The sequence below is a fragment of the Corvus moneduloides genome, chromosome 12 (genome assembly GCF_009650955.1).
Source record: "Corvus moneduloides isolate bCorMon1 chromosome 12, bCorMon1.pri, whole genome shotgun sequence".
Taxonomy (NCBI): domain Eukaryota; kingdom Metazoa; phylum Chordata; class Aves; order Passeriformes; family Corvidae; genus Corvus; species Corvus moneduloides.
The window spans coordinates 2,089,394-2,116,074 of NC_045487.1; the positions used below are offsets into that span (position 1 = coordinate 2,089,394).

Genomic DNA, 26,681 nt, shown 5'->3' on the forward strand with positions numbered 1-26,681 from the left:
TGGATCAAATGAAGCTTCTGGGAAATACCTGCAAGTGTCCAAGGCCAGGTTGGACGGGGCTCGGAGCAACCTGGGATAGGGGAAGGTGTCCCTGCCGTGGCAGGAGTGGGATGGGATGAGCTTTAAGTTCCTTCCCACCCAAACCATTCCAGAATTTTACCTGGAAAGCATTGCAGGAACCCCACTGCAGCTGCCCCGTGCACACACCCACCCCAGCTGGGCTGGACATCCCAGGAATGGTTCCATCCCTCTGGGAGCATCCATCGCTTCCCCCTGAGCACATCCCAGACAATCCTGTGGGACCCGAGGGCACGGCTGTGGGACCCCATCAGCATCCCAGGAACATCGCGGGGCTGCAGCCAACCCTCCAGCACATCCCTCTGCGGAACACCAGTCAGGAAAACATCCACCCCGGCACCTCATCCATCCCTGGCACCTCTTCCCTGGCACCCAACATCCCCGGTGCCACAGTGTGAACGTGGCTCGCACCAGGGCGAGCGATGCTGGCAGCAGGTGGGTGGCTGCTATTTCTTGGAGTCGCTGGTATCCTCAGCTATTCCTGCTGCATCCAAGCTGTGCCAGCCTCCATCCCTGGAATGGTCCAAACGCTTTCCCCCAGGCTCCTGTCCCCCTCCTAGCACACCTCACATTGCTGGGATGGAGCGGGGACAGGGCTGGGCACCCCTTGGGAGCTTCCCCATGGCTGCTCTGCGGAGCTGTTGGCAAAGAAACGGGAAAGAGCAGCTCCTGGCTGGCCAGGGATGGTTTCTTTTCCGAGCAGCCTGATTCAGCTCGTGTTTGGGAGTGGGTGGGAGCGAGGATGCTGGAGCCTGCTGGAAAGGCGTATTTGTAGCTTAGCAACAGGGTCAAAGGCAGCCAAGCCAAGGCAGGGATGGCGGAGAGCCACTCCCGGCAGCCAGGTGCCCATCCACGCCCGGCTGCTCCCGGCAAACCTCTCCTCCTGTGCCGTGCACAGCCTTCCAAAGGCACAAACCACCCCCTGCCCGCCGCTCCTTCCCTCTCCCAGCCCGGCTGTGCCAAGCCCGGCCTTGCTGGCGCTGGGAGGGATTAGCTGCATCTCAGAAGATTATTGGGTTTTAGGGTTTTTGAGCTGCTGGTAATATAATAACAGATCGCAGGCGATTATCAGTGTCATTGTTTGCCTTGGCACGGCCCCGCCGAGGCACAGAACGCGCTCCTGCCCCCAGCCCCGCAGCCAGGGAAGGCTCAGCCGCAATTCCAGAAGCCCTGGGATGCTCCAGGGATGAATTCCCTGCCAAAACAGCAAACTTTCAGGGCTGTATTTACCCTTGCAGGACCCCATTTATTCCCTGAAAACCGTCTTTACCCTTCCAGGACCCAGCCAGAGCTGCGCCTGTTCTGCTCACGCTGCTAATCCCTCCAATTCCCTGTTCCCTCACTGACCGAGGTGCAGCCCTTTGGTGGGATGTGTCCATGAAGGGAGCACAGCCTTCACTGGTGTGAAGGAATCAGCCTGGAGTTGTACCAGGGAGGTTCAGATTGGATATTTGGGAAAAATTCTCCACCCAGGGCAGTGGTGGAGTCCCCATCCCTGGAGCCATGTGCATGTGGCACGTGGGGACACGGAGTAGAGGTGGCCTTGGCAGTGCTGGGGGAATGGTTGGACTCAATTCCAGAGCACTTTCCAACCTAAATGATCCCATGGTTCTGTGATTTACACACAGGGCATCCACGTTCTGCCCTCAGCTGGGAAAATGGGGGATCCAAGCCCCGCTGGCATCGGCAGTCCCTGGATTCCCGTGCACGGAGGCTCTGCTCAGCTCCCCGGCTCAGGCTGGGCCTGGCTGCATCCTGCATCCCCTCAGCAGGGCAGGGCCAGAAGAAAATCCTTCCTTTGCCACCACAGCCGTGGGGTCTCCCACGTTTGCCAGCCAGAGCACCCCAGGAACAGGGTGACCAGGGAGGGCTGGGAGCTCTGTGAACTGAACAGCTCAAATCCAGCTGACTCCTCACAAATTCTGCTTCCTTTTCACAGCTCCCTCTTTTTAACCCCCTCTTCCTTGTGCTGCTCCAGCCAGGGCTGTCCAGGTGGGAATGGCAGGGAATGGCTGTTGCTGCTGGATAAGCAGCTTTGCCACTCCAAAGCTTCTGGTTTAGCTCCAATTACGGATCCTGCTGCACTTCCAAACGCTTGTGTCTGGCTGATTTCTGTCCTGGGAGGTCTCAGTGCCTTCCCCTCTGCTCAGAGGGAATGTCTGCCCCTCTCCTGTCCTATGGCAGGGATGGCCTGGGAGATGTGGCAGCACCGAGCATCATTCCTGCTCCGTGCCCGAATCAGTGCTGGAGCTGAGCTTTGCAAGAGAGGCTTTGCTGAGCCCAGCCTGGCTGCAGGGCACTGAGCTCCCTTTTGCTGCAGCAAAGAACTGGTGGTTTAGGACCAGTGGCTTTTAAACCCTTCCCACTGTGTTGCAGCCCTCCAACAGGAGCCTCTGGAAAGAGGAGACACAGCCCTTGGTTTGCAGCTTTGAATGATGCTTTAGGAGTTTGGTGGGGCTTTGTCTCATCTGTGGACTCCTGTGGAATCATGGAACGGTTTGGGTTGGAAGGGACCTTAGGGATCATCTCATTCCAACCCCCTGCCAAGGGCAGGCATCTCCTGGAGACTTCTTTTAATTTTTAAATAAGATCCCTGGGGTCCTTCACAGGAGAAGGAAAACATCTGCCAAGGATGGGAATGTACACCAATATCAGCTGGGCAAAAGGATCTTTCTCTATCAACAGGTTGGATCTCCAAGGATTTTTAAGCTTTCCTTCCAAAGGAACAGAAAAGACCTAAGCCCATGGAAACACTAAAATAGGAATAAACCCCTGTTATGGCACAGGAGTAATAACAGTAATCGTAGCTGTGGAGTAATTCCTGCCCCTCTGCCTTGTTTGTTTTCATCCTGGAACTGTTGTGTAGCAACTCCGGAGTTTTCCTGGGAATACGACGGACAGCTGGTTTACAAATGCAATTGTGGCATAATTAATTTAAGCATTAGCAGTCCATTATTATCTGTTATCACTGGGTACAAGCTCTGCCTCTCTGCCATGGAAACCGGAGTGCAGGTTACCTAGGAATCCCTCTGGGATCTATTAAGTGTAATTACTAAGGACTTGGATCAGCAAAAAAAAAATAGAGATATGCACCATTTTCCAGCCTCAGCACTGCAGAAAGGGCTGCAAACTTGACATTTGTGCTGAATTGTCACATCATTGCCAGGAACAGGCTCTGTGAAATGGTTAAGGAGCATTTAGCAAAGGAAACATCAGGGAGTCACTTGGCTTTCTCCAGCGGGTTGCAGCAGCTCCCGTGGCTCCAGGAAGGGGCCCAGGAGACGCCAAAAGTGCTCTTGTGAGTGAAAGTGAGTGGGGTGGGATGGAAAAACCTGCTTCTGGGGGGAAAAAAAGGCTAAAAGAATGAGTGTTTATCCTCTTAGAGATCCTTTAGCCTCTTAGGGAACGGGTTTGTCATCCCTGGTTCAATCCTCACCTTCCAGGTGCTGGGACTGAGCTCTGGGTGTTTGTTTAGGTGTGTTTGGAGCTCTATTTTTAAGATTTTTATTCTAAAAACAGCAGTCAAATTTTGGTTCTGAGCAGCAGTTAAAAGCTGGTGTTTGGCCCCAGATTTTCCACGCTAAGAGGTGGAATCGGGCTCAAATCATAATCCAGATGACAGGAGCAGAGCCAGGAAGGTGCTCCCAGGTGCTTCAAAGGCCCTGGGGATGAAAAGGCTTTGAAAAGGAGCCTGTCAGGTGGAACATCCCATTTCTCTCTGGAGATTATTTACCTCAGGTTGTCTGAACACAAAAGGGATTAGAGGAGGAAGAGTTTATGATTATCATTTGTCCTAAGAAGAGACAACCCCTGCAGCAATGCTCAGCCCTGCCTCATTCCAGAGGTGTGATGGCAACAGGACTCCTCTTCCTCCTGATTCCCATGAAATTATGGCTTCTGTTTGTCTGGACATGCAGCTGCCATCTGGGATCGGGGGTGCATCTGTTTGGTTGAGGTGAGAGGAATAAGGAAAACCCAGGGGTGATTATATTGGGAGACCCAGGGATGGGAAAAAATAAATGGAAAAACCTGAAGCTGGAAGGCCACAGGGATAAATCACGGGGTTGAGTCCCTTGTTTAACACCAAACGAGTCCCCAGGTCCCTTTCTCAGCAGCCTCATCCCAAGGCAGCCAAATGGGAACATCTTCATTCACACCCCAACCAGGGGGTGCCTCGTTGGGATGGAGAAAACACCCAGGTTTTATTTTCAACTCATTCTGCCTTTTGGGCTAAAGCCCCCAAACTTCCCTAAAAAAACCCAAACAACGCTCCACCTCGAGGTGAATCCCTTCAGGAATAACCGCCCAGCGCTGGCAAAGGGAGCATCCAGCGGGGAGGTGCCGGGGCCGGGGCTCCATCCCCCGCTCCCCGTGCCGGGGGAGGCTGTGCCGAGCCCCCTGCCCGCATCCCCGGCTCCGGCAGCTCGGCAGATCCTGCTCCGGCTGCAGATTGGCTGCCGGCTCCTGCCTTTCCCCAGCGACAGCGGAACTTGCCTGGAATATTTTGCTGGCAAATCCGCCCCTCTGCCGCTCGCTGCCGAAGGAGGGAGGGAGGGAAGGAGGGAGGGAAGGAGAGGCTGCGCTGCCGGGATCCCTCCCCGCCGCCCCCGCGGGGACCCGCCGGGGCCAGGGGGGGCTCTCGGAGATGCCTCAGCAGGGAGATGCCTTTAAAGCCTGTGCTGCGGCTCTTTCCCCGGGAATGTTTGCATTTGGGCTGGGATTTGCTCCCACACCGTGTGACGGTGCGGAGAATGTCCGGGGTGGCGGGGCTGGGTGGGTTCGGGCTGCTGGCCTCGCGTCCGTGGGGATGCGATGAGACAGAGCCTGAAAGGGCCGAACCTCGAGCCTTCTCACATGCCCAGGGTGCCTGCAGTGACACCACGACGCGTCCCTGGAAGGCTCCCTGTGACTGTGCGTGATTGCCGCTGCTAAGTGAGGACAGGCGGTGAATCAGGCTCCGGTCGTGCCTGATCCCGGCCCTTCCCGCGGGCACGCTGAGCTGCTCTGTGCCTAAAGCCCTTCCTTCTCCTCCCTTGCAGGAGCGGCAGATGTTCAGCACCTGCAGGAAAGGAGATCTATTCCCTTCTTTTCCTCCCCAGCCCTGCAACGGGCTGTGTTTTGTGCCCGTGGATAAAAGGGTCGCTAGCGTTTTGGAGAGCTTCTTTCCCTTTCCAGTCTCGCAACAATCCCTTTTTTCCTTTCCCGTTTTAGTTCTCCTCAAAGGCTCCAAGAACCTGTGAAGCGTCCAGTGCCTCGTGGGCCTTTAAGGCCGGGAAGGATGGTGACGTTCCCTTTATCCCACAACACCAGCAGCGGTCCCAGCACGTTGGCTCCCATTTTCCTCTGCCCCAACGCTGGCAATTGCTGTGAGTTTGTCCTGTGGGTGCTGGGGTCAGTGCCCACAGAGACACAGATGGCCTTAAATGCCATTTTAAAGCGTTTGTGTGGCTCAGTGACCCCGAAACCCCCAAATCCCCCGGGAGCCAACACCAAGCAGTGCTGAATTTCATCGACGTTATTGAGCCATGCCCTCAAGAAATGACCTTTATGAGAGTATTTTTCAATTCCTGATGTGCAGCACCAACAAAGGGGGGTTCTGGGAGCTTCTTTTAAAGGGCTGGGGAAAAGCGACAGAGGAGAACAAAGTTCCCACAGCTCCTCCAGCAACCTGAACATCTGACTCCTCTGTGAGTCTGCATCCCTTCCTGTGGACACTTTGGAAAAGCTTGGATGCAAGGCCCCGTGGTCCCAGCTTGTTTTTAAGACAGGAATCAAGAGCAGTGATTTTTTTGGGAGTGTGTTTTTGTAAGACCTGCACCCCCAGCCTGTTCCAGCACTTCCAGAGGTGTGCAGGCTCTGGAAGCTGGAGCTGGCACTCCAGCACACAGCCAGCCCCCCACGCTCATGGATGGCTTGTGCAGAGCTGGTTTAGGGCAGATTATTTTTAAAACAAGCTAAGCCGTGAGGGTGACCTCGGTTCTGCACAGGGATACTCCAGGTAGGGCAAAAATAGCCGTGCTCATCTCCGAGCATCCTTTCCGCTCACTGGCAGCACCTTTCCGAGGGAGACCAGCTGGTGGGAGGTGGGAGCTGCCCTTTGAGGGAGCAGCCTCCAGCTGGCACTGCTGGGATCCAGGGAAGAGCCTTGGAGCAGGCTTGGAGCAGGCAGTGAGCGGGCTGGAGCAGTGTGGGCTCTCACACAGCCGGCCTTGCCCCAGAGCTCACGCCCTGCCAGGCCACAGGGAAGAGGGATTTCAGGCCACTGTGGGAAATTGGGCTTTTGGGGGAATTGAGGAGCCTTGATTTGCTGCGGGGGAATGTGGAGCTCGAGCAGGATGCAGGGGGTTTTGCAGGACCAAGCGTGTGCATGGCCTGTGTCGCCGAGGGCACGCCGAGGTGGGTGTGGGGTCTGTGGGAGAAATCCTTCCCCCTTAGCCTCCCCCTCCTCTTCCTCAGGGATTCAGCACACTCCCTGAAGCCTGCAATGCTTTTGATGGCAGGTGCAGGCGAGGTCACGGATTTGGGCAGGAGGTTGGAGCGCAGATCCCTGCGCCTCCCATTCCTCCCCTACACCTTCCCCTGCTCCTGTCCAACCACCCCCTCCCTGCCAGGCCACTGGAACAAAACCCTGCTAGCACCGTGCAATTCCTGCTAGAACAAATTGTTGCTGGCATTGTGGGTTATTTAAATCCACATATTATCTCTTCCTCTGTATTACATTAGCTTCCTCCCAAACCTTCGCCATCTGTTCCACCCTCGGTTGTGAATGTGAGAAAACTGAACATGCTGCTCCACAGCTCCAGCACTTCCAAAGTATGATGTGCATCCTAATGGCTTTTCCATGCACTTCTCCTTGCAGGCTGGGGCCCTTCCTTAGTGCCCAGGACTCACTGGGAATGGTCAGGAATACGTTGGCGGCTGTTTGCCTCCAGCGATGTGGAGGGAACTTTATTGTGACAGCTCCGAGGTGGGAGCACATCTGATGGGCTGGGTGGGGAGGAACCCCAGGGCTGCTTGTGCCAGTGATCTCCCCAAAATCACGTGGCTCTCAGCGAGGAGAAACAGTGGTTTCATCCCTCCTTTGGGCCCTGTCTCTCCCAGGTTGTGTTGTCAAAGGTGCTGGAACATCTGTGCGTCCCACAGACTTCCCAGGGTTGGTGTCTGTGAAATTACTGCGGCTGCTCTTCCCCTCTGGGAGCCTGTCAGGCTCCTAATGCTGCTTGTCATGTCTCCAGTGCTTCCCAGGCATCCAGGCCAGCAGGCCAGGACAGCCTGGATGGCTCTGTTTTTCCAGGGCTGCAGGATGCATCCTGTGGAGCAGTCCAGCAGCAGCCCCCATGCTCAGCTCTCCCTCAGTGCTGGGTGGGAGTGCCAAGCCTGAGCCCATGGATAGGGAGGCAGAGAGCCCATCGATGGGAGGCAGAGAGCTCCAGGGCTACTGTTTGGGAAGCTGGGGCAGATCCATCCTTCCCACATCCCGGGCTGCTCCCTCCTCTCTCCCCACCTCGGCTCTGCAGGCAGGGACTGGAGGAGCAGGGATGCTGCAGCTGTGGCAAATGTCACCACACCTCACACACCTCGATGCCTCTCACCCAAATTTTCGGCCTGACTGATGAATTCATTTCAGTTTCATGACCAGGCACCACCCTGTGCTCCCCTGACAGGGAGATTTAGCTCCTTTCCTCTGAAGTGTCACCTCCTGAGCGTGACAGGTTTTCCATTTCTCCTGGGTAGCTCTGGGGCATCCCCATGGGACAGCTCCAGCCCTGCTCTGTGTTTGGCACTGACTCGACAAGGGGCAGTTTGGGGCAGTGGTGGCTTCCCCACTGCTCCCAGCAGACCCCATCACCTCTCCTGTCAATGCCAAACCAACAGGGACAACAACTGAGGAAGCTTCTAGTGGGAAATCTGGGAATCATCAGAAAACAACACTGCAAAGGACCTAAGAACCACAGAGCTCAGCCTCCTCCCGAGGAGGTTCAGCTCTGTCCAGGTCCTGTCTGAGCTGGTGATGTCCAACCTTAGACCCTCTCCTCTCCCAGCCTCCACAGCCCCCCAGGCAATTCATTACAGCCCTCACCTCATTAGCGATGGTTAATGGCTCACCCTCCTTGACTTTAAGCCCATTAATTCTGTTCATGGAGAACAGATTATTCCCTTCCACTTCGAAGCAGCTTTTAAGATCGCTCTGTCTCGTCTCCTGAACACCTCCAGCCCTTCCCAGCAGCAACTTCATGCCCAAAGTGTCCTTGTGTCCCCCAAAAACGAGGAGCCCAGGGTGGGATGTCTCACATGGGGTTGTTCTCCACACGCTCCTGGGCCAGCAGGAAGCTCTGTTGCCATAACCCAAGGAAACATTACCAATGCTTTGCCTTCTCCTGCAGCTTTCCCACCAAATTCCCAGCAATAATGGAATTTTATTGCTGACCCAGGGGCTGGGCTGCAAAACTCCAACTTGCTGCTCACATCCTCCAGGGAAAATCCTACTGTTCCCATGGTAACACCCCACACCAAGGTCCAGCAGGATGGGAGAAGGGAGGAGAGGGGATTCAAGGCGACAAACAGACGACAATTCACACTTTCCATATTTCCCTCCCATCACTCCACTCAGCCCCAGAACAGCCCCAGGCTTCCGGACCGGAATTCCACGCGCAATCCCTTCACTCACCGTACTGGATTTGAGCGCATCCCCACTGTCCTCTTCAGATTCTAGTGCAACAGGTAAAGATTTCTGTGGCGGGGAGAAGGTTAAGTCCCACCTCAGTAGCCGAGGTTCAGCTTTGTCCCCGAATCTCAGGTTTTCCAGTTTCTGCACCGTGGGCTCGGCAGAGGAAGCTGGCCTGAAATTCTCTTTGTTCTGGGACTTAGACCTCAGTCTCTGAACCCCGAAGCCCCGCTCTTCCCCGCGGTGCTCGTCAGTCACGCTCCTGCAGCCTCCCCCTTTGCTGTAGTGTCTTTTTTGGGTGTGAATCTCTTGCATATAAGAATCCATCCTCATGAGGGGCTTCATCTCCATCTCGTAGTTGCTCATCTTCTCCTCGTCCAGCTCAAGCAGCTTGGAGCTCCCTGAGCTGTGGTTGTGGGACCTGTGGTGGGAAGTCCATGAAACCGTGGCTGGGGAATCTGTCCACCTCTCTCTCGGCTTGTGGTTGGAGGCCGAATGTTTGTGTCCCCCGCTCCGACCTCTGTAGTCTTCAGGGACAGGCGTGGAGCCCAGCTGCCCGCTGCGCATCGTCCCGCTTCTCGCAGCGCGGCTCCCGCCCACCTTCTCTTCGCTCCAGCTGTTGGGGCGCAGGTAATCCCCGCCACGCCCCTCCAGCAACATCTGGATCTCCCCACCCCTCTCTTCGTCCACCGAGACCTGCCTGGAGAAGTGGGCGCTCTTGTTCCTGCAGGAGGGGCCGAGGGGCGGCGTGGAGGAGGGGCTGGCAGGGAAGCTCTGCAGCGGGCTGTCGTCGGGGGTCAGGTCGGACGGGGTGGTCCCCTTGCGGTACAGCTCGGGACTCTCTTGCTGCAGAGGCGTCCCGGTGGAGAGGACCTCGATGTCATCGCTCGAGTTCTGCCGCTTCGGCCGCTGGCATTCGAGCCCTTTGGGGGGCGGTGGTGGGGAGGAGAGAAGGGAGAGAGGAAGGCAACGGGGTTATTTCTATTTTATGGATGCCCCATGGGTTTTTTCGTGGCACGGAACAGGGAGCAGAGGGTTGGGCGGTGGGGAACGGCGGGGTGGGATTGGGACAGCGGTGTCACAGCTGCTGGCACCGCTGGTGTGACACCGAACCTGCCCTGAGCTCTGGCCTGCAGAACCACAGCCAGCATGGGAATGGTTTTCCAGCCCCAGAAATGTGGAGAAGCCACCAACGATGCAGAGCTGCTGGGAGGGGGTTCTGATGGTTTTTTGGGATCCATCTGACCACATTTCCTATCAGTTCCCAGTCTGGAAGCATGGGAGGGGAAATCTGTGATGTGGCTGGTGGCACACCCTGGGCTCTGTGTTTGTGTGTGCTGGGTGACACTGGGATCACCCTGGATGACACTGGGACCACCCCATATGTGCTGGGTGTCACTGGGATCATCTCGTATGTGCTGGGTGTCACTGGAATCATCCCATGTGTGCTGGGTGTCACTGGGATCACCCCTGGGTGTCACTGGGATCACCTGAAGTGACACTGGGATCACCCCGTGTGTGCTGGGTGTCACTGGGATCATCCCTGGGTGTCACTGGGATCACCCCCTGTGTGCTGGGCGTCACTGGGATCACCCTGGGTGTCACTGGGATCACCCCATGTGTGCTGGGTGTCACTGGGATCATCCCTGGGTGTCACTGGGATCACCCCATGTGTGCTGCATGTCACTGGGATCACCCCCTGTGTGCTGGGCGTCACTGGGATCACCCTGAGTGTCACTGGGATCACCCCGTGTGTGCTGCGTGTCACTGGGATCACCCTGGGTGCCATTGGGATCACCCCATACCTGCAGCCCTCACATTCCTCCTGGATGGGAACCACCTCATTTTTCACCCTGCGAGGTGCAGGAGGGAGATGTCACCTCCAGCTTTTCATAGGGAAATGGCCACATCTGGGCAGTTGTGCAAGAAAAACCCCACAAACCTTATATCCAGGAGCTTTCCTGCCCCACACAGCCCAGCAGGACATGGGTATTTCCCTGCTCAGCACCCTGGATGGGATGGAAGGACAGGGATGGCTGTGCCTTCAGGCAGGAGCCTGCTCAGGGCCACCTGAGGCCAGCACTCCCCATCCTCCTCATCCCACTGGAAACTCCTCATTCCTTCAACCCAGAGACTTCCCAGACAGTGTCACACTGGGGATGGGGACTTCAGGAGGGGCTGAGTGTCTGCTGCTGCTGGAGGAACACGGAACAAAACCCTCCAACGTGTTCATCACTGAGGAAACACCGAATGATTTCAAGCGAGCTAATAGTGGTTAATTCTCCTTTTCCCCTCTCCAGTCATTCCCAGCTAAAGCCATGCTAAATTGGGTGAATAATTTGATAAATATATTAAGTGCCTAATGCCCCTGAAATGCATCTAATTGCAATTGCTATGGCGAGACAAGAAACGAGGCTTGAAAAGGGAGAGCTCAATTTTCGTGCCGTCGTTTAAAAATAAACGCTCGGGAGAGCCTGCTCGGGTCTCTGCACTTCTGATGAGGAATTTTCTCTCTTGAATCTTTTGGGGAGCTGCTGGGATGTGCCTTCACCCCTGCCAGGGTTGGGATACACGCAGGGAATGCTGGAGTGTGCGGATAGATGTCCCCATCGGAGCACTGGCAAGGGAGGGAAATAGTAAAAAAGCTGCTTGGAAATCCATCCAAGCAATTTATGGGAAATGGTCTCCTAATGATTCAAGTTTTTGGGATAATGCTCACATAGTCCAGCCTTCATCTTTGCCCTGATTGTATGTGGGAGACTGAATCTCCTGGGATTTATCCCTGAGCAATCCCGGTATTGGTGGGAAATTGCTGAGAAGGAGAAAGGTGGAGCTCACCCCTCTGTTTTCCTGCACAATAACTGTCTCTGGGATAAAAGACAAACTTTTTGGGGCTGTTTTCCAGGCATTCCTGTCCCAGCCACTTTCCAAGAGTACAAATGGGAAACTGAGGCACAGAGGGAATAAATGACTTCACCTGACAAAGCTGGAAAGCCACCTGTGGGAACGGGCTCACCCGAGGCTTGGGGTGACCCTGGTTTTTGGGCTTTATCTTCCCCAATTCAGGGATTTTGCTGGAATTCCAGGGATTTGTGAGCTTCCCACCAGCTCCAAGGCCTCCCGAGCTGATCTCCAGCCCCACAACCAGCCACAGCCTTGCTACACCCACTGCTCCTGTTCCAGAGCCCCACAGAGGGACAAGAAATCCCAGTGATGCCCCACCCCAGGGAAGAGAATCCTCCTCATCCTAAACCTTCCCCAGCCACCCCTGCCCCAATCTTCCCGTGACTCTGCCTTTCCATGGGTTAATTCCCGAAGGGCTGGGGCTCTGGGAGGAGCAGGGCTGGAGCTGCTGGGGGTATGCTGGGCCACAGCTGCCCCCCAGCCCCAGACCCCACAGGGATGGAGGCGTTTCCTCGCGCAGGAGCTCCGCGGATGCACCCGGGCTGGCTCTCGGCACCCGAGGATGTGCAACAATTAGCCGGAGCTAAAATTAGTCCCGGAGCACGTGATGTTCCTGGAAGAACGGTTGTGAGAACACGAAGGAGGATGCAGAGCACCAAATCTGGATTTCTAGCAGGACGGAGGCAGCTGAGCCCGGCCTCAGGAGGCTTCAAAGCCAAACCTGTGCTGCCCTGAGGAGCCACATTTGGGATTTGGGAGCGGTGCCAAGCTCCGGTCTCTGGCTCTGGTGTGCTGCTGTCACCGGGGGGACTGAGTTCTCCAGCACCACTCAACCCAAGGGCCCATCCCACTGTGTCCAGGAATTGGGATGAACAACCATGGTGAGCACCTGGAGATCCCCATGGCTGATGGAGATGGAAACCACGGGTGAGGGGGTGATGCTGAACTGGGATTTTTTTGGTTTTCCCAGGTAAAACCTTTCCCTCCCAGGTACAGCAGCTGCAGGCACCCAGGGATGCCCACGGATGCCCAGGGCTGATGCTGAGGTGGGCATGGACCTCCCTATGACTCTGGGAGTGTTCCACAGCACCCACAAACCCCTCCGAGGGGGCCACCCAGCACCCCCAGCACTCGCTGTGCCAGGTGGGTGGTACCCACACCCACCACCCTGCCGGGAGCACATCCAGCACCCAGGGTGCTGTGCAGGGAGCACAGCCAGCACCCAGGGATGGGTGGCACTCAGCGCCCACCACAGAGCGCTGTGGGTGGCACTGGGGACCTGCAGCACCCTGCAGGGGAGCACAGCCAGCACCCAGGATCCTGAACGAGGGGGGCACAGCCAGCACCCACAGTTCTGAATGAAGGGGGCACAGCCAGCACCCAGGATCCTGAATGAGGGTGGCACATCGAGCACCCACAATCCTGTACAAAGGAGACAAATCCAACACCCACAATCCTGTGGAAGGGGAGCACATCCAGCACCCAGGATCCTGTGCATGGAAAGGCATTTAGAGCACCCATAATCCTGTACAAGGGTGACAAATCCAGCACCCACAATCCTGAATAAGAAGAGCACATGCAGCACCCACAATCCTGTGAAAGGGGAGCAAATCCAACACCCACAATCCTGTGAAAGGGGAGCACATCCAGCACCCAGGATCCTGTGCATGGAAAGGCATTTAGAGCACCCATAATCCTGTACAAGGGTGACAAATCCAGCACCCACAATCCTGAATAAGAAGAGCACATGCAGCACCCACAATCCTGTGAAAGGGGAGCACATCCAGCACCCACAATCCTGTGAAAGGGGAGCACATCCAGCACCCACAGTCCTGAATAAGGAGGGCACATGCAGCACCCACAATTCTGAACAAGGAGGGCACATCCAGCACCCACAATCCTGTGAAAGGGGAGCACATCCAGCACCCACAATCCTGTGAAAGGAGGGCACATCCAGCACCCAGGATCCTGAATAAGGAGGGCACATCCAGCACCCACAATCCTGAATAAGGAGGGCACATCCAGCACCCACAGTCCTGAATAAGGAGGGCACATGCAGCACTCACAATCCTGAACAAGGAGGGCACATCCAGCACCCACAATCCTGTGAAAGGGGAGCACATGCAGCACCCACAGTCCTGAATAAGGTGGGCACATGCAGCACTCCCGATCCTGTGAAAGGGGAGCACATCCAGCACCCACAATCCTGAATAAGGTGGCCACATCCAGCACCCCCGATCCTGTGAAAGGAGGGCACATCCAGCAGCCACAGTTCTGAATAAGGAGGGCACATCCAGCACCCACAATCCTGAATAAGGAGGGCACATCCAGCACCCACAGTCCTGTGAAAGGGGAGCACATCCAGCACCCACAATCCTGTGAAAGGGGAGCACATCCAGCACCCAGGATCCTGAATAAGGTGGGCACATCCAGCACCCCCGATCCTGTGCAAGGTGGGCGCGCAGAGCCCCTGCAATGCCCTGAGGGTGGTGGCAGCTCCCCCATCCCTTTCCAGCCCCGCCAGCCGTTTCCAGCCTGAGGTGGCGGGGGCTGTGGGTGACACAGCCACTCGCACCCATGATGTGCCCGAGTCGCTCCGCAGGCACTTCCCGGTTTCCCGGCACATCTGGGATGCTGTGTTTGTTTTTTAATACGCTCTAAGTGGAGCCGCCTCCCCTGCCCTCCCCTCTCGTGGCTCGCACAGCCCCTCCAGCCAGAGCTCCAGCCACACAAACCCCAGCACGAGCGAAGCACCACGGCCCCGTCCAGGAGGTAGTAAAAAATGTATTACCTAAAAATATCTTTCCAAGAGGTGATTTAAACCAGCAAAGTCTCCTGGCAGGAGGAAATGGAGATGAGGAACATCTCAGGCCTGGAGAAGCCCCTGGGAGCTCGCACGCCTGCGAGAAAGCTCAGATCTGCCGTGTACAAATCGGGCGTCGGCAGGAGGAGGGGTGAGGGAGGTTTGGAACAAGGCTGAGCAGGCAGAGGGTGCCAGGGGGGTGCCAGGGGATGCTCGGCCATCCCGGAGTGTCCCTGGCTGGGGATGCGGCCTGGCTCAGGCTGCAGCCGGCCCCCAAAGCCCTTCTGGGCCGTGGTGCTGACCAAGGGATGTCCTCGGCCGCCCCCGCATTTCCGAGCCACGGTGAGGAGAGCACCGGGCCAGGGCCAGGCTGGACCAGCAGATCCAAGGTTCCCTTCTGCCCGGGCTCGGGAGCAGCCCCGGGCCCTGAGTCACCGGCAGCAGCTCCTGGAGCAATTAAAGCGGGTGAGTAATCCTGGCTTCGAGCTGGGAGGGGGAGAGTAGTTATAGCCGCCTCCTGAGGAGGGCTCGGTGCTGGAAAACTTTCCCATAAACTCAGTCACAGATTAATGGTGATGTTAATTATCGTTGAGGGGACTTGGAGCTTCCCACTCCCACTCGGCTGCAGATCCCGGCCCGACCCTGGGTTGGCTTTGGCTCCGTCCTCTCCGAGCCTTTGCTGAGCAAAAATGTGGACAAACCAACAAGGAATGGTGAAAAGGATGGATGGATGGATGGATGGATGGATGGATGGATGGATGGAAGGGAGGGAGGGAGGGTTTGCCACCAGGAATGTGGATTTTGCCACCTCAAATGTGGATTTTCCCTGTGACTGATTTGCACAGCTGAGGGAAGGGTCAGGTCCCACTGGGTGCCATCCAAGCATTCCAAAGAAATCAGGAACCACACAAGCCATGGGTGTAAGATGAGTGGTGACCTCTGGGATCATCTGTGTTTGCATTTTCCTTCCAGAGCCCTTGTCAGGCTTTTCTGTGCAACCATCAAGGACTGTGAACTAAAAAATGGGGGTGTTCTGGTGTGAAAAGAGGCGATCCCAGGAAAAAAGCCCTGAACAAGGTGGAAGTGCTGGATACCGACAGCCTTGTGCTAAATCTCCCCAGACCTGGTGATCCAGGGAGCTTTCCCATCCCAAGAGCTCCACTGGGGATCGGGAGCTGCAGGCACAGACTGAGCCTCCAGCCAGGGGAGTTTTGGGGGGCTCGGAGGGGCAGGGACTGGCAGGGATGGCTCCCGGACTGACCGTTCTCCCTGTGCTGGAAGGAAGGCGAGAACTCTTTGGCAGTGATCCTGGCGATCCGCGCTTCCTCCTGAGCTTTCTGCGCCGCCGTCACGGCCGCCTCCGCCTTGGCCCTGGAGTGAGAGGTCCTGCAAGGCAACACGAGACACCAGGACCCCGTTAGGCAGCTCCTCCCTGCAGACCCCGCCATGGAAAACCCCACATTTCCCCCACAAATTGCTCCGAAACCCTTTGGCTGTGAGGGAGGAGCTGCCTCCAGAGCTTGGGGCTGGTTGGGGATTTTCCAACAGGTTCCTGAGCTGCTCCTCAGCCTGGAAATCACCCAGGAAATTTGGGATCAGGTGCAGGTTTTCTCCCAGGGTCCCTCCATCCCATTTCCCACCCCGTCCCAGCAGCCTCTCTGTGCATCTCCCACGAGCCTCCAGGGCTGGAGGCCTGAATTTCAAGCTCTGGTTTGGTTGGTTTTTTTTTTAACCAAACCCATTCGCTTTGGGGATGGGAAAAAGAAAAAAAAGAAGAACATTTCCACGCCCACCCCCACGTTTTGCGTAAAATGCTGGATGTAAATAAATACTGGGAGCAGAGGTAGGAGCGGGAGGTTCGGCTCCAGCACCACCTCCACCATCCCTTCACACATTTTGAGCAGGGCACTTTTTCCCCCCTCTGGATCAACAACTGTCCCCTGCACTCACCGATGATTCCCCAAAGGCTTTTTTTGGATGGCATTTCATCCGTCACTCAGGATTTACAGCATCCTCCGGAAGCTGCTTTGCCCCTTTTTCCCCCTTATCCGAGCTATCCAGGCACTTTCAAAAATTCCTGCTCCCACCCCGGTGCAGGCAGGCTTATAAATAGCTCCGCTGATTTCTCTTCCCTCCAAAATCAGGCCCTCCATCTCCTTTAATCATTTTTTTTTTTCTGCCTCTCTCTGAATTCCCTCTAATTTCTCGACATCTGCGTGGAGAAGGGAGTGCCATTTCTGACAGGCTCCTAAAAATGGAAAACAGGGCCAGGAATGTGCCTGCTTTGCTTGGAAGCATCGCCGGGGCTGGGGAACAGGGTGTGAGTGTGGCTGTGCTGTCACCTGTGTTCCACTCCTGACACTTCTCAAGTGTCTTTGCTTTGATAAATGCTTTATTCCCATCCACTGGCTGCTTTGGAGTAGCCCTGGAAGCGGATCTGAGCTGTTTGCCAGAGTTATGGAGGTGCTGGAGGGGCTGTGGTGATGCTGGTGCAGGTCCTGAGGGTTCTCTGTGATTGATGCACCCAAAAATTGGGTTTAAATGGGTTTTTACCCAGCTGGAATCCCGTGCTCTCCCTGCTCAGCACTCACTGGGGTCAGAGGAGGGGACAAAGGTGTCACAGCCCATTCCCTGTCAGGTATCCCAGCCCTGCTCTTTTAGGAGGAGCAGGGATGCACCAAGGAGGAGCTGCAGCAAACTGCTGGGAGAGGAGGTGCAGCCTGCTCCCATTTTTCATGGAGTCATGGAACGGTTTCGTTTGGAAGGGACCTTAAAATCCATCTCATTCCAAGCCCTGCCATGGGCAGAGACACCTTCCACTGTCCCAGGTTATTCCAACCCAGCCTTGGACACTTCCAGGGATCCAGGGGCAGGTACAGCTGCTCTGGGCACGCTGTGCCAGGGCCTGCCCACCCTCAGAGGGAACAATTCCTTCCCAATATCCCATCTAAATCCACTCTTTTTCAGCTTAAAGCCATTCTCCCTTGTCCTATCACTCCATGCCCTTGTCCAAAGCCCCTCTCCAGGTCTCTTTTTGGCCACATTGCTGGCACCACCGTGGTCTGTGGGAAAGGCTGAGGCATCAAACCTGTGGGTAAACCCATTGGAGCCACCTCTGAGCTGATGAAACCTCTGGCATCTTCCGGGAGAGCTTCTCAGGGATGTGGATCCGAAGATCCTCCATCCATTTATCCCTGTGCCGTCTCCTGGCCTGGGAGCTGCCCAGGGCTGGGGCTGTCCCAGCCACTGCAGCGTTTTCCAGGCTGCAGGTCCCTGCTGGCCCCAGCCGAGGATTAACAACGTCTGCGGGCGCCTGGCCCGCGCTCAGCAGCCAGGATTACACCCTGCTCCCGACACTCCTCCCTGGAGAGGCGACTGGAAGCGCTCATCCCTCTCTGCCTGCCAGGGAAGGAGGCTGGAGAAGCAGCCTGTGCCATTCTAGGAGGCTGGGGCACACGGGGGTGGTGGCAGAGCGGGAGGTGACGCTGGAGGAGCCCACACAGAGCCACTACCCCAGCCTGGGGTTCTGGGATCGCCTGGGCTCTGCTCCTCTCTGCAGCATTCAGCACCCCCTCAATGGAACCATGGGATCATTGAGGGTGGAAAAGAGCTCTGGGATCACCAAATCCAAGCTGTGCCCAATCCCCACCTCGTCCCCAGCCCAGAGCACTGAGTGCCACCTCCAGGCCTTCCTTGGACACCTCCAGGGATGGGCACTCCAAACCTCCCTGGGCAGCCCCTGCCAAGGCCTGACCACCCTTTCCATGGAGAAATTCTTCCTGACATCCAACCTAAATGGATTAAAATCACCATCCCTTGGGGACGGATGCATTTCCATCCCTGAAAAACTCACTCCAACAACTTCTGGATCTGCTCATCCCCACAGACTCCCAGGATCAGCCCAGGAAGTGCAGGGAATTTAAAAAATGGAAACTTGGGGCTTTGGCTCAGAAAAGGTTAAAAATCAATCACGTCTAGGAAGCCACCTCTGATCCAAAATACACTCGGAGAGGGCTGGAATGTGCTGGATTCCCTGGAGCGGATGGAACGGACTGGGTTCCCCGGAGCAGATGGGATACACTGGATTCCTCGGAGTGCATGGAACGCCGCTGATTAATTGTTTGTAAAGCTCCCCGAGACGCCGGGAGGAGTGAAAAGCAGAATTATGGAGATCCATACGTTGCATGATAAAATCCATAAGTATTCCCAAATAAATGCCAGTAATCCAGTTAGGGCTCGCACGACTTTGTCACGTCCTAAATTTACCAGCTGGCTCCTTTCTCCACGCCTGCTGCTCGTGGCGTGCGCTAAATCTTAATTCCCACTTAATTGCCTGGAGTTTATTTCCCTGGAAAAGTGGTTTTTTTTTTCTCCCTGACACATGGACAGGGCCTGATCTCATCGCTCTGCTCCTCCTGCCCTCAGTGCTGCCGTAAATTTTTTCTGGGATGGAGACGCCAAACTGGAGACCACGGTGAAAATAAAGCTGGGGCCGTCCTGATGAAACAGAATTATGGGATGGTTTGGGCTGGAAAGGACCTTAAAGATCATCCTGTTCCTGTGGGCTCATGATGGGATGGAGGGAAGGGTGATGCAAGAGGAGCTGTTTAATTCCTCCCACCTCTGAGCATCCCCAGCCTCCTCCTCCAGCTGGGATGAATCTGGGATAGTGGAAGGTGTCCCTGCCCGTGGCAGGGGGTGGAATGGGATGAGCTTTAAGGTCTCTTCCAACCAAACCATTCCATGATTCCAGGATTTTAGTGCACTTCACTATCCAAACTGAACTGGAGGAGGGTGTTTAGGCAAAGATTGGGATTGGGAAGAGCCACAGGGGGGAAGGCCAGGATGGTTTGTGGCTTTTGAGGCCCTGTTTTGGGTCAGGGCAGAGAGTCCCTGCTGGGGCTGGCCTGGAATATTTTATTTATTAATTTTTTGCCAAGCTGACTCACTCTTCTCAGAGGATGAGCGGGCAAGTGGTCAAACTGGCAAGAGGAGCTGGCAGGAGGCAGGGAAAAATCCCAACCAACCAGATCCCCGGAAATCTTTGCAGATCTCCTGTGATTTGGCTGGAGCTGACAGAGGAAGGGATAATACCTGGGCCTGCTTCCTAATGCCAAGTTTATCAGCTCCAGCTAATCTATAAGAAGCTGGAATCAACCGATTTGCAAGGAAGAACTTGGCTTTTTAGGAATTCCAACAGCAACTCCGGGATGGCTCGGAGTGAGCGAGGAGTGGATCCAAGGGTTCTGCTGCAAACTCAAAGCTGGGGGCTGGTTTAGCCAAAAAGGGGTGAACTCCCAGCAAAATCCTCAGGGGTTCAGGAAGGAAGGAAACAAAATTCAAACCAGGTGATGCTTGAGAGGTGTTTTGGCTCCAGGAACGCTTTGGCAGAAGAACAAGTGGGACAAAGTGCTTTAAAATTAGGCTGGAAATTAGAGCACGTTTACAGAAGCCCAGAAAGCTTTCTGAGCTGTAAATGTGACACCTGGAATTGCCAGGATGGCAGCTGGAGCCAGGAGAAACCCGGATCGCTGGTGTGTCCTTCTCCATCCATTGTTTGAATCCATCCAGGGGAGGGATTTGCTATCCTTATCCTATTTTTCCAGCGCTTTTGTAAGGAAAACACATTCCAGCAGAAACCAGGCAGCAGACTCTGAGCAAACTCGTGTTTGGGGCCACAAGGAGCTCCATGCTGAACACAGGGAGGAATCCACATTATTGGGAATGTTAAAAGGCATCCTGTGGGTGAGGTTTCTGGGAAGGAAGGCCTGTTTCCCAAAATTCACATGGTAGCTCTGGCTGGTCTTTTCCAAGGAAACTTCTCTCTTCCCTGACACCCCCCTGAACTCAAAGCCTGGCTGAGGGACCCCCTGATAGGGAAGTAGGAAATTCCTGCAGGGACCCTGTGCAGGGATGGAGACGCTCAGCCCTCCTCCACCCCATACCCAGAGCTCTCCTGGAATCCCAACTCCAACAGGAGCACCACAAGGCTGCAACAAGTCCCAAAAAACCCCTTTCTACCCCATAAAAGTACCCCTATTTTCATGGAAAAGCTGGAAATTGGCACATTTACCACAGGTTTCACCGGGTGTGGTGAGGATGGAGTTAAACTGGCAGTGAGCTCATCCCTAATGAACAGCCTCAAGTTTTCCTGAGGGGCCGGGCTGGCTCCATCGGATTCACTTTGTCTCCAGGTCAATACCTCATCAGGCAGCTTTGGGGTTGGTTTTTTTCCTCTTTAAATGCATCTTTATCTTCCTATAGGAGGGAATGTTTTCTCTCCCTCCATTACAAGAGCTTCATGTATTTTTCAAATGGCAAAATTCAATTAAAACGCACGCCAGCTGCAAGGAAATACTTCAGGAAAAATTCAGAGAGAGCATTTGCAGGGCGTTTAAGACTCATCCAAACCCCGGGGTCAGGAAAGCCTTGGGATGCACCTTGTCCTGGGAAGGGATGGCCGGATGAAGGAGGAAAAGGAGAATTTTAGTCCAGCCTCCCCATGGGGAAAACCCAGGCTGGCATGAGGCTGGATCAGGCGAGGAGAAGATTTTCAGTCCAGCCTCCCCAGCGTGAATCCCTTGGCTGTGTGGGCTCCACAGGGGTTGTTTTCCAATCCCTCTGGCACAGCGGGAGCAGGATCCAGCCCTGATTGCATCCACCAAGGAACACAAAGCACCGGTCCCCCGGTGATCGATGCCGGTCACCAACCCCGGAGCCCTGCGAGAGGGGGACGCTGATGTAGCGCTCTCCCAGGGATATGGGATCGCTCCGGGGTGGGGCAGGACAGGCCATCCCAGCTCCCAGATCCCTGCCAGAGTGGGATCGATCGCTGCAACAGCCCCGGGAGGCTCTGCCTGCTCCGGGCAGCCAGGAGGGGAGGCTTGGCTGGGCTTCGTGCTCTCCTAGATGGGACAAATTGGGACTGAATTATTAATAACCACTGCAGACTGTCTGCTTCCCACCTCTGCGGGAGCCTCTCTGATTTAGGGCACAGCTGCAGTGCCCATCCTGCCTCCCTTCCCCATTCCAGGAGCTCCGCCGGGCACCGCATCCCGCATCCAGCCCCTCTCCAGAGGCTCGGGATAAGCACAGCCCGGAGCCAGCCTCTGTCTAGACATCGCCCTGAGGGAACGGGGAGATGGCAGCAATTAACAACCTGTTTGTTATTGTCCCTATCTGGCGTTTATTGCCCCGATAAAACCCGCTCCTAATTCCAGCCTGGCTCTTCCCACATCTCTCCCGGCTCCCTTGTTATTGCACCAGGCTCGCCGTGAGTGATTTGTGCAGGCAGCAACACCGCGCTGGTCCTCAGGGGGTGGAATATTAGACGCACCAATTAGCTGTCTGTGGATAAATTCCCATTTACCTGCTCCGCGCAGGCATTTTTCCCAGCCCGCTCCCTCCGTCTGCTTTTCCCTCTGTCCCCCCTCCATCGCTGGAATTCTTACTCAAGGGGAAAAAAGCTGCTTAATGTGACCTCTGACATGACGTAATGCAGCCCCGAACGGCTGCTCGGGCTCTGAGCAGCCAGACACGGAGCAGGTGCTGTGCATAGCAAAGAGAGAGCCAGACTTCCCGGCTCCAGATGGAGATTTTGGGATGGGAGGATGGATGGATCACCCCTGAGCACCGGCAGGAGGAGCAGGAAAGCTCCCACCAGCGGGAGGGGAGGTTGGGAAAGGCTGGGATGGCACGGGACAGAGGGAATGGTGGTGGCACACTCCGAAAAAAAATGGCTCTGGAAGGCACATTTCAAGAGAATTAAAGAAAAAAAAAAATACTCAAACCCTTTAATTCTGGGAATAAAACCCCCTCAATGTGTTTTTGCTGCCCAAGAAAGCAAATTACAGAGAAGCATGGAAAATGTTGTGGTCAAAAGGGCAAATCCAAGTTTCTCTGTCACATTCCGGGGGGAAATCATTCCCAAGGCAGCTGGGAGAGCTCGTGGGGAGCAGGTGCCTGTGGCCCAGCTGGGACATGGAATGCACGAGGTCTCCCAAATTCATGGAGACAGGGCTGGAGCCAGTTCCCATTTAGCTCATTGCTCCAGGCACCTGTGCCAGGGCCTTCCCTACCTTTATATTTTTGGAGTTACAAATTCACCAAGGAATCTTTTGCCATTTTACACTGAAGTTCCATTTTTAAATCCAAGTAAGCAGGAAAAAAGTATCCCAGGCTGTGTCCTTGGGTCCTGTACCTTCCCTTGGAGTGGCCAAAAGGAGTTTTGCTGGAGAACTGAATTCACAACACGGAAAGGTGTGAAATCTCGGTGGCTTGGGGGACAGGGATGGGTCATGTCCCCAAAATTCTGGGAGAAACAGCTCAAACCACATCTCTGAGCTGGGTCATTCCCAGTGGAGAAAGGTGAGAGCATCAAATGCCAGGATCCTCTCCAGCTCACCTTATTCCCACCGTCCCAAAAAGGTGCTTGGATTTCCTTATTTTATCCCTGTTTTTGCTGGACAAAAAATGCCAAGAAAATCCAACTCTATCGACTTTTGAAAGCTGGGCCAGGTGGAGCTGCTACCCAGAGGCACATCCGGCACCATCAGCCAGGATGATCCCAGCATCTCTCTGGCCAAGGAAAACATGGAATAAGCAGGGCCAGGCAGATTCCTGCATTTCCCTCCCGGTGAGATTCCTTCCTCTTAACTTCGTGCCCCCCAGCAAAGGCAGAGCTGATGGGCTTTGCAGGGAGATGATGCCCTGGATGTTATTTACAGCTGGCCAGAAAATCAACATCTGCAGAGGGAGCTCATCCCCGGCCATCTGTCACTGGGAATGGAGCTCCGCAGGAGGCAGGTGAATGGCACAGCCAGGCAGAACCTGCCCATCCTGGTGCAAAACACCAGGATTTGCCTTGGGAAAGGGTGGCTTTGAGGCCACTGTCCCACCTGAGGTTTGGCCTCTCTCCAGAGTGGTCGCTTGTCCCTCAAAATGGGCAGTGCTGGGACAGGGAGTTGCTCCCAGGATGAAGCCAAGCTCCGGGAAATTCCCTCTCCTAAATCAGACACGGAGGGAAGAGCAAACTCCAGCTCCAGGAATGGATTTTCCCCTTTTCCTATAAACAGGGGAAGGCAGGAGACAATTGCAGAGCTGCTCTGAGCATCGTTACCTTCTGGAAAGAGCTGCAAAACCTGTGGGAAGCCACTCAGAGCAGGATTTGGGAAGAGCTCACTCAGGGAAGGGAAAAGAGTGAGCAGGGGGGATGTTCCTGCTTTCCAGCTGGGGTGCTTTGGATAGGGCAGGTTTCCATGATTTTGCTGGATAATTGCCATGTCCATCATGGGAAACGCACACAGCAGGAGTGGGAAAGGCTGCGCCCCCTCTGCATCCCCTGCCAGCCCTCCCATCCCGAAGGCACAGCAAACATCCCTCTAACCCCGGGCAGAACCAGCTCATTCCAAACCAGCCCGCCACTTCCAGGCGGGAGGCAAAACAGGTTGGAAGAGATCCCTAAAAATCCTTGGAAAAGCAAAACAAAATAAATAAAGGCAATAAAAAACCCAAGGAAAAGCAAGCAAAGGCACAAAACCTCCCAGGAAGCCGGGCAGCAGTGCTGGATCATCCACACACTGCAGCTTCTCCAGGCTGGATTAAAGCAGGAATGGAAGAGCAGGAAAGCCCTCCATGGATGCTGCAGTTAGAAGGAGATTTTGGAATGCACAGCAGGCCAAGCCCAGCTCCTGGAGTAGCCGTAGCTCAGCCTGGCCATGGGCAGTGCTGGCCTTGGCTGGACACGCTGCTGCCCGGGCTGATCCCGCATTCTGACCGCTGTGTCCGGGCAGGGCCGGCTCCAGAGGCAGCACTGCAGGACCCTCATGAGCCCAGCGCTGCTCCTGAGGCCTGGGAATTCCAGGGAGGAAGCTTGGGGGTGGGTCTGGATAGGTGGTTTGATGGGATATGATCCATCTGCGTGGAGTCATCAAGGAGAGGGGCGGGAATACACAGTCCTGGCATGGCCACGGCAGCGGGGTTGGAATGATGAACTTGGGATGAGCTTTAAGGTCCTTCCCAATCCCGAAAAAACCATTCTGTGATTCCAGGATTGCTCCCAGCCCAGCCACAAATTTGGAATGACCTTTTTGGGATGGATGGATGGATGGATGGATGGATGGATGGATGGATGGATGGAGGCTGCCAGAAAACGCCTGGCTCCAGGTGGACACTGGGCACTTCCTCCTGCCCCAGGCTGAGGGATAAAATGTGGAGGATCCAGTGGACCATCAGCATCCCATCCTGGCCTCCATCACCAGGAGGCTCCCAAAACATCCCATTCCTCCTGGCTGGGCTGATGGCCCCACAGGATGGAGGAGGGGTGGGACTCTCAAAGCCAAAGGTGCCAAATGCAGCACAGGGAGAGAAGCTCAACCAGGCCAAGGGAGCTGAGGGAGCCTCTACTCTGCCTCCAGGGAATCCCTCAAATCCCTCTGAGGAGCCACCAGCACACTGAAGCCCCTTGGGAATCATTAGAGGCTATTTTTCTTACAGCCAAGGGAAAAGGGCTCAGAAGAAGAGAATTTGGGGAGTTCGGGCAAAAAACTCTAGGTGAGGGAGGTGCTGACAGCAAAGCAAAGCTGAGCTGGCTGTTGAATTTCAGCTTCATTTGGATGAAACTGAAAACTCCTTCCGAAACTCCGTCTAAAAAGAAGGAGTTAAACCAAATTCCAAAGCAAACCACACCAGAACCACAAGGAAAAGTCTTTTTCCTTCCCTGACCCTTTGCCCCCTTCGGGTTTTGGCCGAAACTCTTTGGCAGCTTCTCAAGTTTTGGTCACCTCAAGCAAAACAGACTTTTGGCAACTGAACTTTCCAGGCAATTTTTTTCCCCTGCTGATGGAGGCACAAAAGTCCGAAAGAGGCAGCGAAATGTTGTCCCTCCCTTTCCCCTGGTGATGGAGAGGGAAGATCCACGAATTTCCTCTGTTTTAACCCAACAGCAAGATCTGCCCCAGTTCTGAGCAATCAGCACTAAAACCTCATCCAGAATCGAGCAAATTCTCATTGAACTGAACTTAAAATTTTATTTCCAGCCCAGCCTGGCCTCGGGCCAAGCCAAGGAGTTGGAATGGCCTCGGGGGCACCGACAGATGCTCTCCAGCTGCTGGAGGAGAGAGGTTAGATGTCCATCCTTGCCCTCCAGGACCCTCTGCCGCCTCCAGCCCTGTGAGGTAGGAGAGAGGCCGCTTTTCTGGGTGATGCGACAGGGTCTGAGGGATGGAAAGCTGTGTTTGGATCACCAGGATGCTTGGGAAGGGAAAACATCTGTGTTTTGCTCCCTGGAGGGTGACACACAGGGACAGGATGGGGCGGATTCGGGATGTGGTGGCAGTGGGGCTCTGCTGTCCCGGCTGGAAGCGAGCTGCGGCAAAGGGAAGCTGCCCTCCATGGAAAAGGGGGGTTGGAGATGGGCTAAAATTGAAAAGTAGGTCCCACTGGATGCGGGGCTGAGCACCAGACATGGCCACCATGGGATTTTAGGGTGCTCAGCACCCTGGAGAATTGGGACTTTCTTAGTCACAACTTCAAAGGGATAATCGGTCGGATCCATGGGTTAAATCCCCCTGGGATTTTCAGGGGGGAAATTTGCTTAGCAGGGTCTACGGTCAAATCCTTTAATTTCCTGGATTAGGAAGTCAGGACAGCTTGTCATTTGTCCTGTGGGGACGAGGTGACAGAAACCTCATTGTGTGGGGCTTTTCAAACCAACTGCAAGAGCTTGGAGAGCCTGGGATACCCCAGCCCATTCCCTGCAGTTCCCGGCAACCCAAACTCGGGGGGAAGGAAAAGCGGGAAGGAAAATACTCAATAAGAGGAGCAGGCAGCCTCCCCTTTGCCTCCTGCACTGCCCTCGCCTCCTGCCCAGCGCTCCGGGGCAGCCCCTTCCCATGGAAGCGGTGCCTGCCAGGACTGAATCACCTCCCGTCCTCCCCGCCTCGCTGCCAGCCAGTGCCACCCCTCCCTGTCCTTTTCCATCTGCTGTCCCCGCACAGGTGACCGCGGAGCAGGCGCTGCTGGCACCGCGCTCCGGCACCGCTCTCCCATCCCAGCTCTGCCACCGGCTGTTTCCTCCTGCATCCCAAATCCCTTTTCCTGCTCCATTCTCTGGCAGAACCATCCCTTCCAGCTGCGCTTTGCTGCGGGCCTGTCACGACACAAACCACACGGATCTGGGAGATCTTCCCTGTCCAGCATGGGGAGCGGGACAGAGGCAGCTGGGACAACGCT

At 55.4% G+C, this 26,681-nt stretch overlaps 1 protein-coding gene across 1 annotated transcript in view; it reads right to left on the bottom strand.

The window, feature by feature from the left end:
* The window catches only part of JPH3 (junctophilin 3), a 50,698-nt gene that overhangs the window by 2,512 nt on the left and 21,505 nt on the right, over positions 1–26,681 (bottom strand). Inside the window, exons 3-4 of the mRNA XM_032121553.1 lie at positions 15,712–15,836; positions 8,747–9,666 (exon numbers count right to left, since the gene is read on the bottom strand). Coding sequence (XP_031977444.1) covers positions 8,747–9,666; positions 15,712–15,836 — 1,045 coding nt within the window. The remainder of the gene's footprint in view (positions 1–8,746; positions 9,667–15,711; positions 15,837–26,681) is intronic.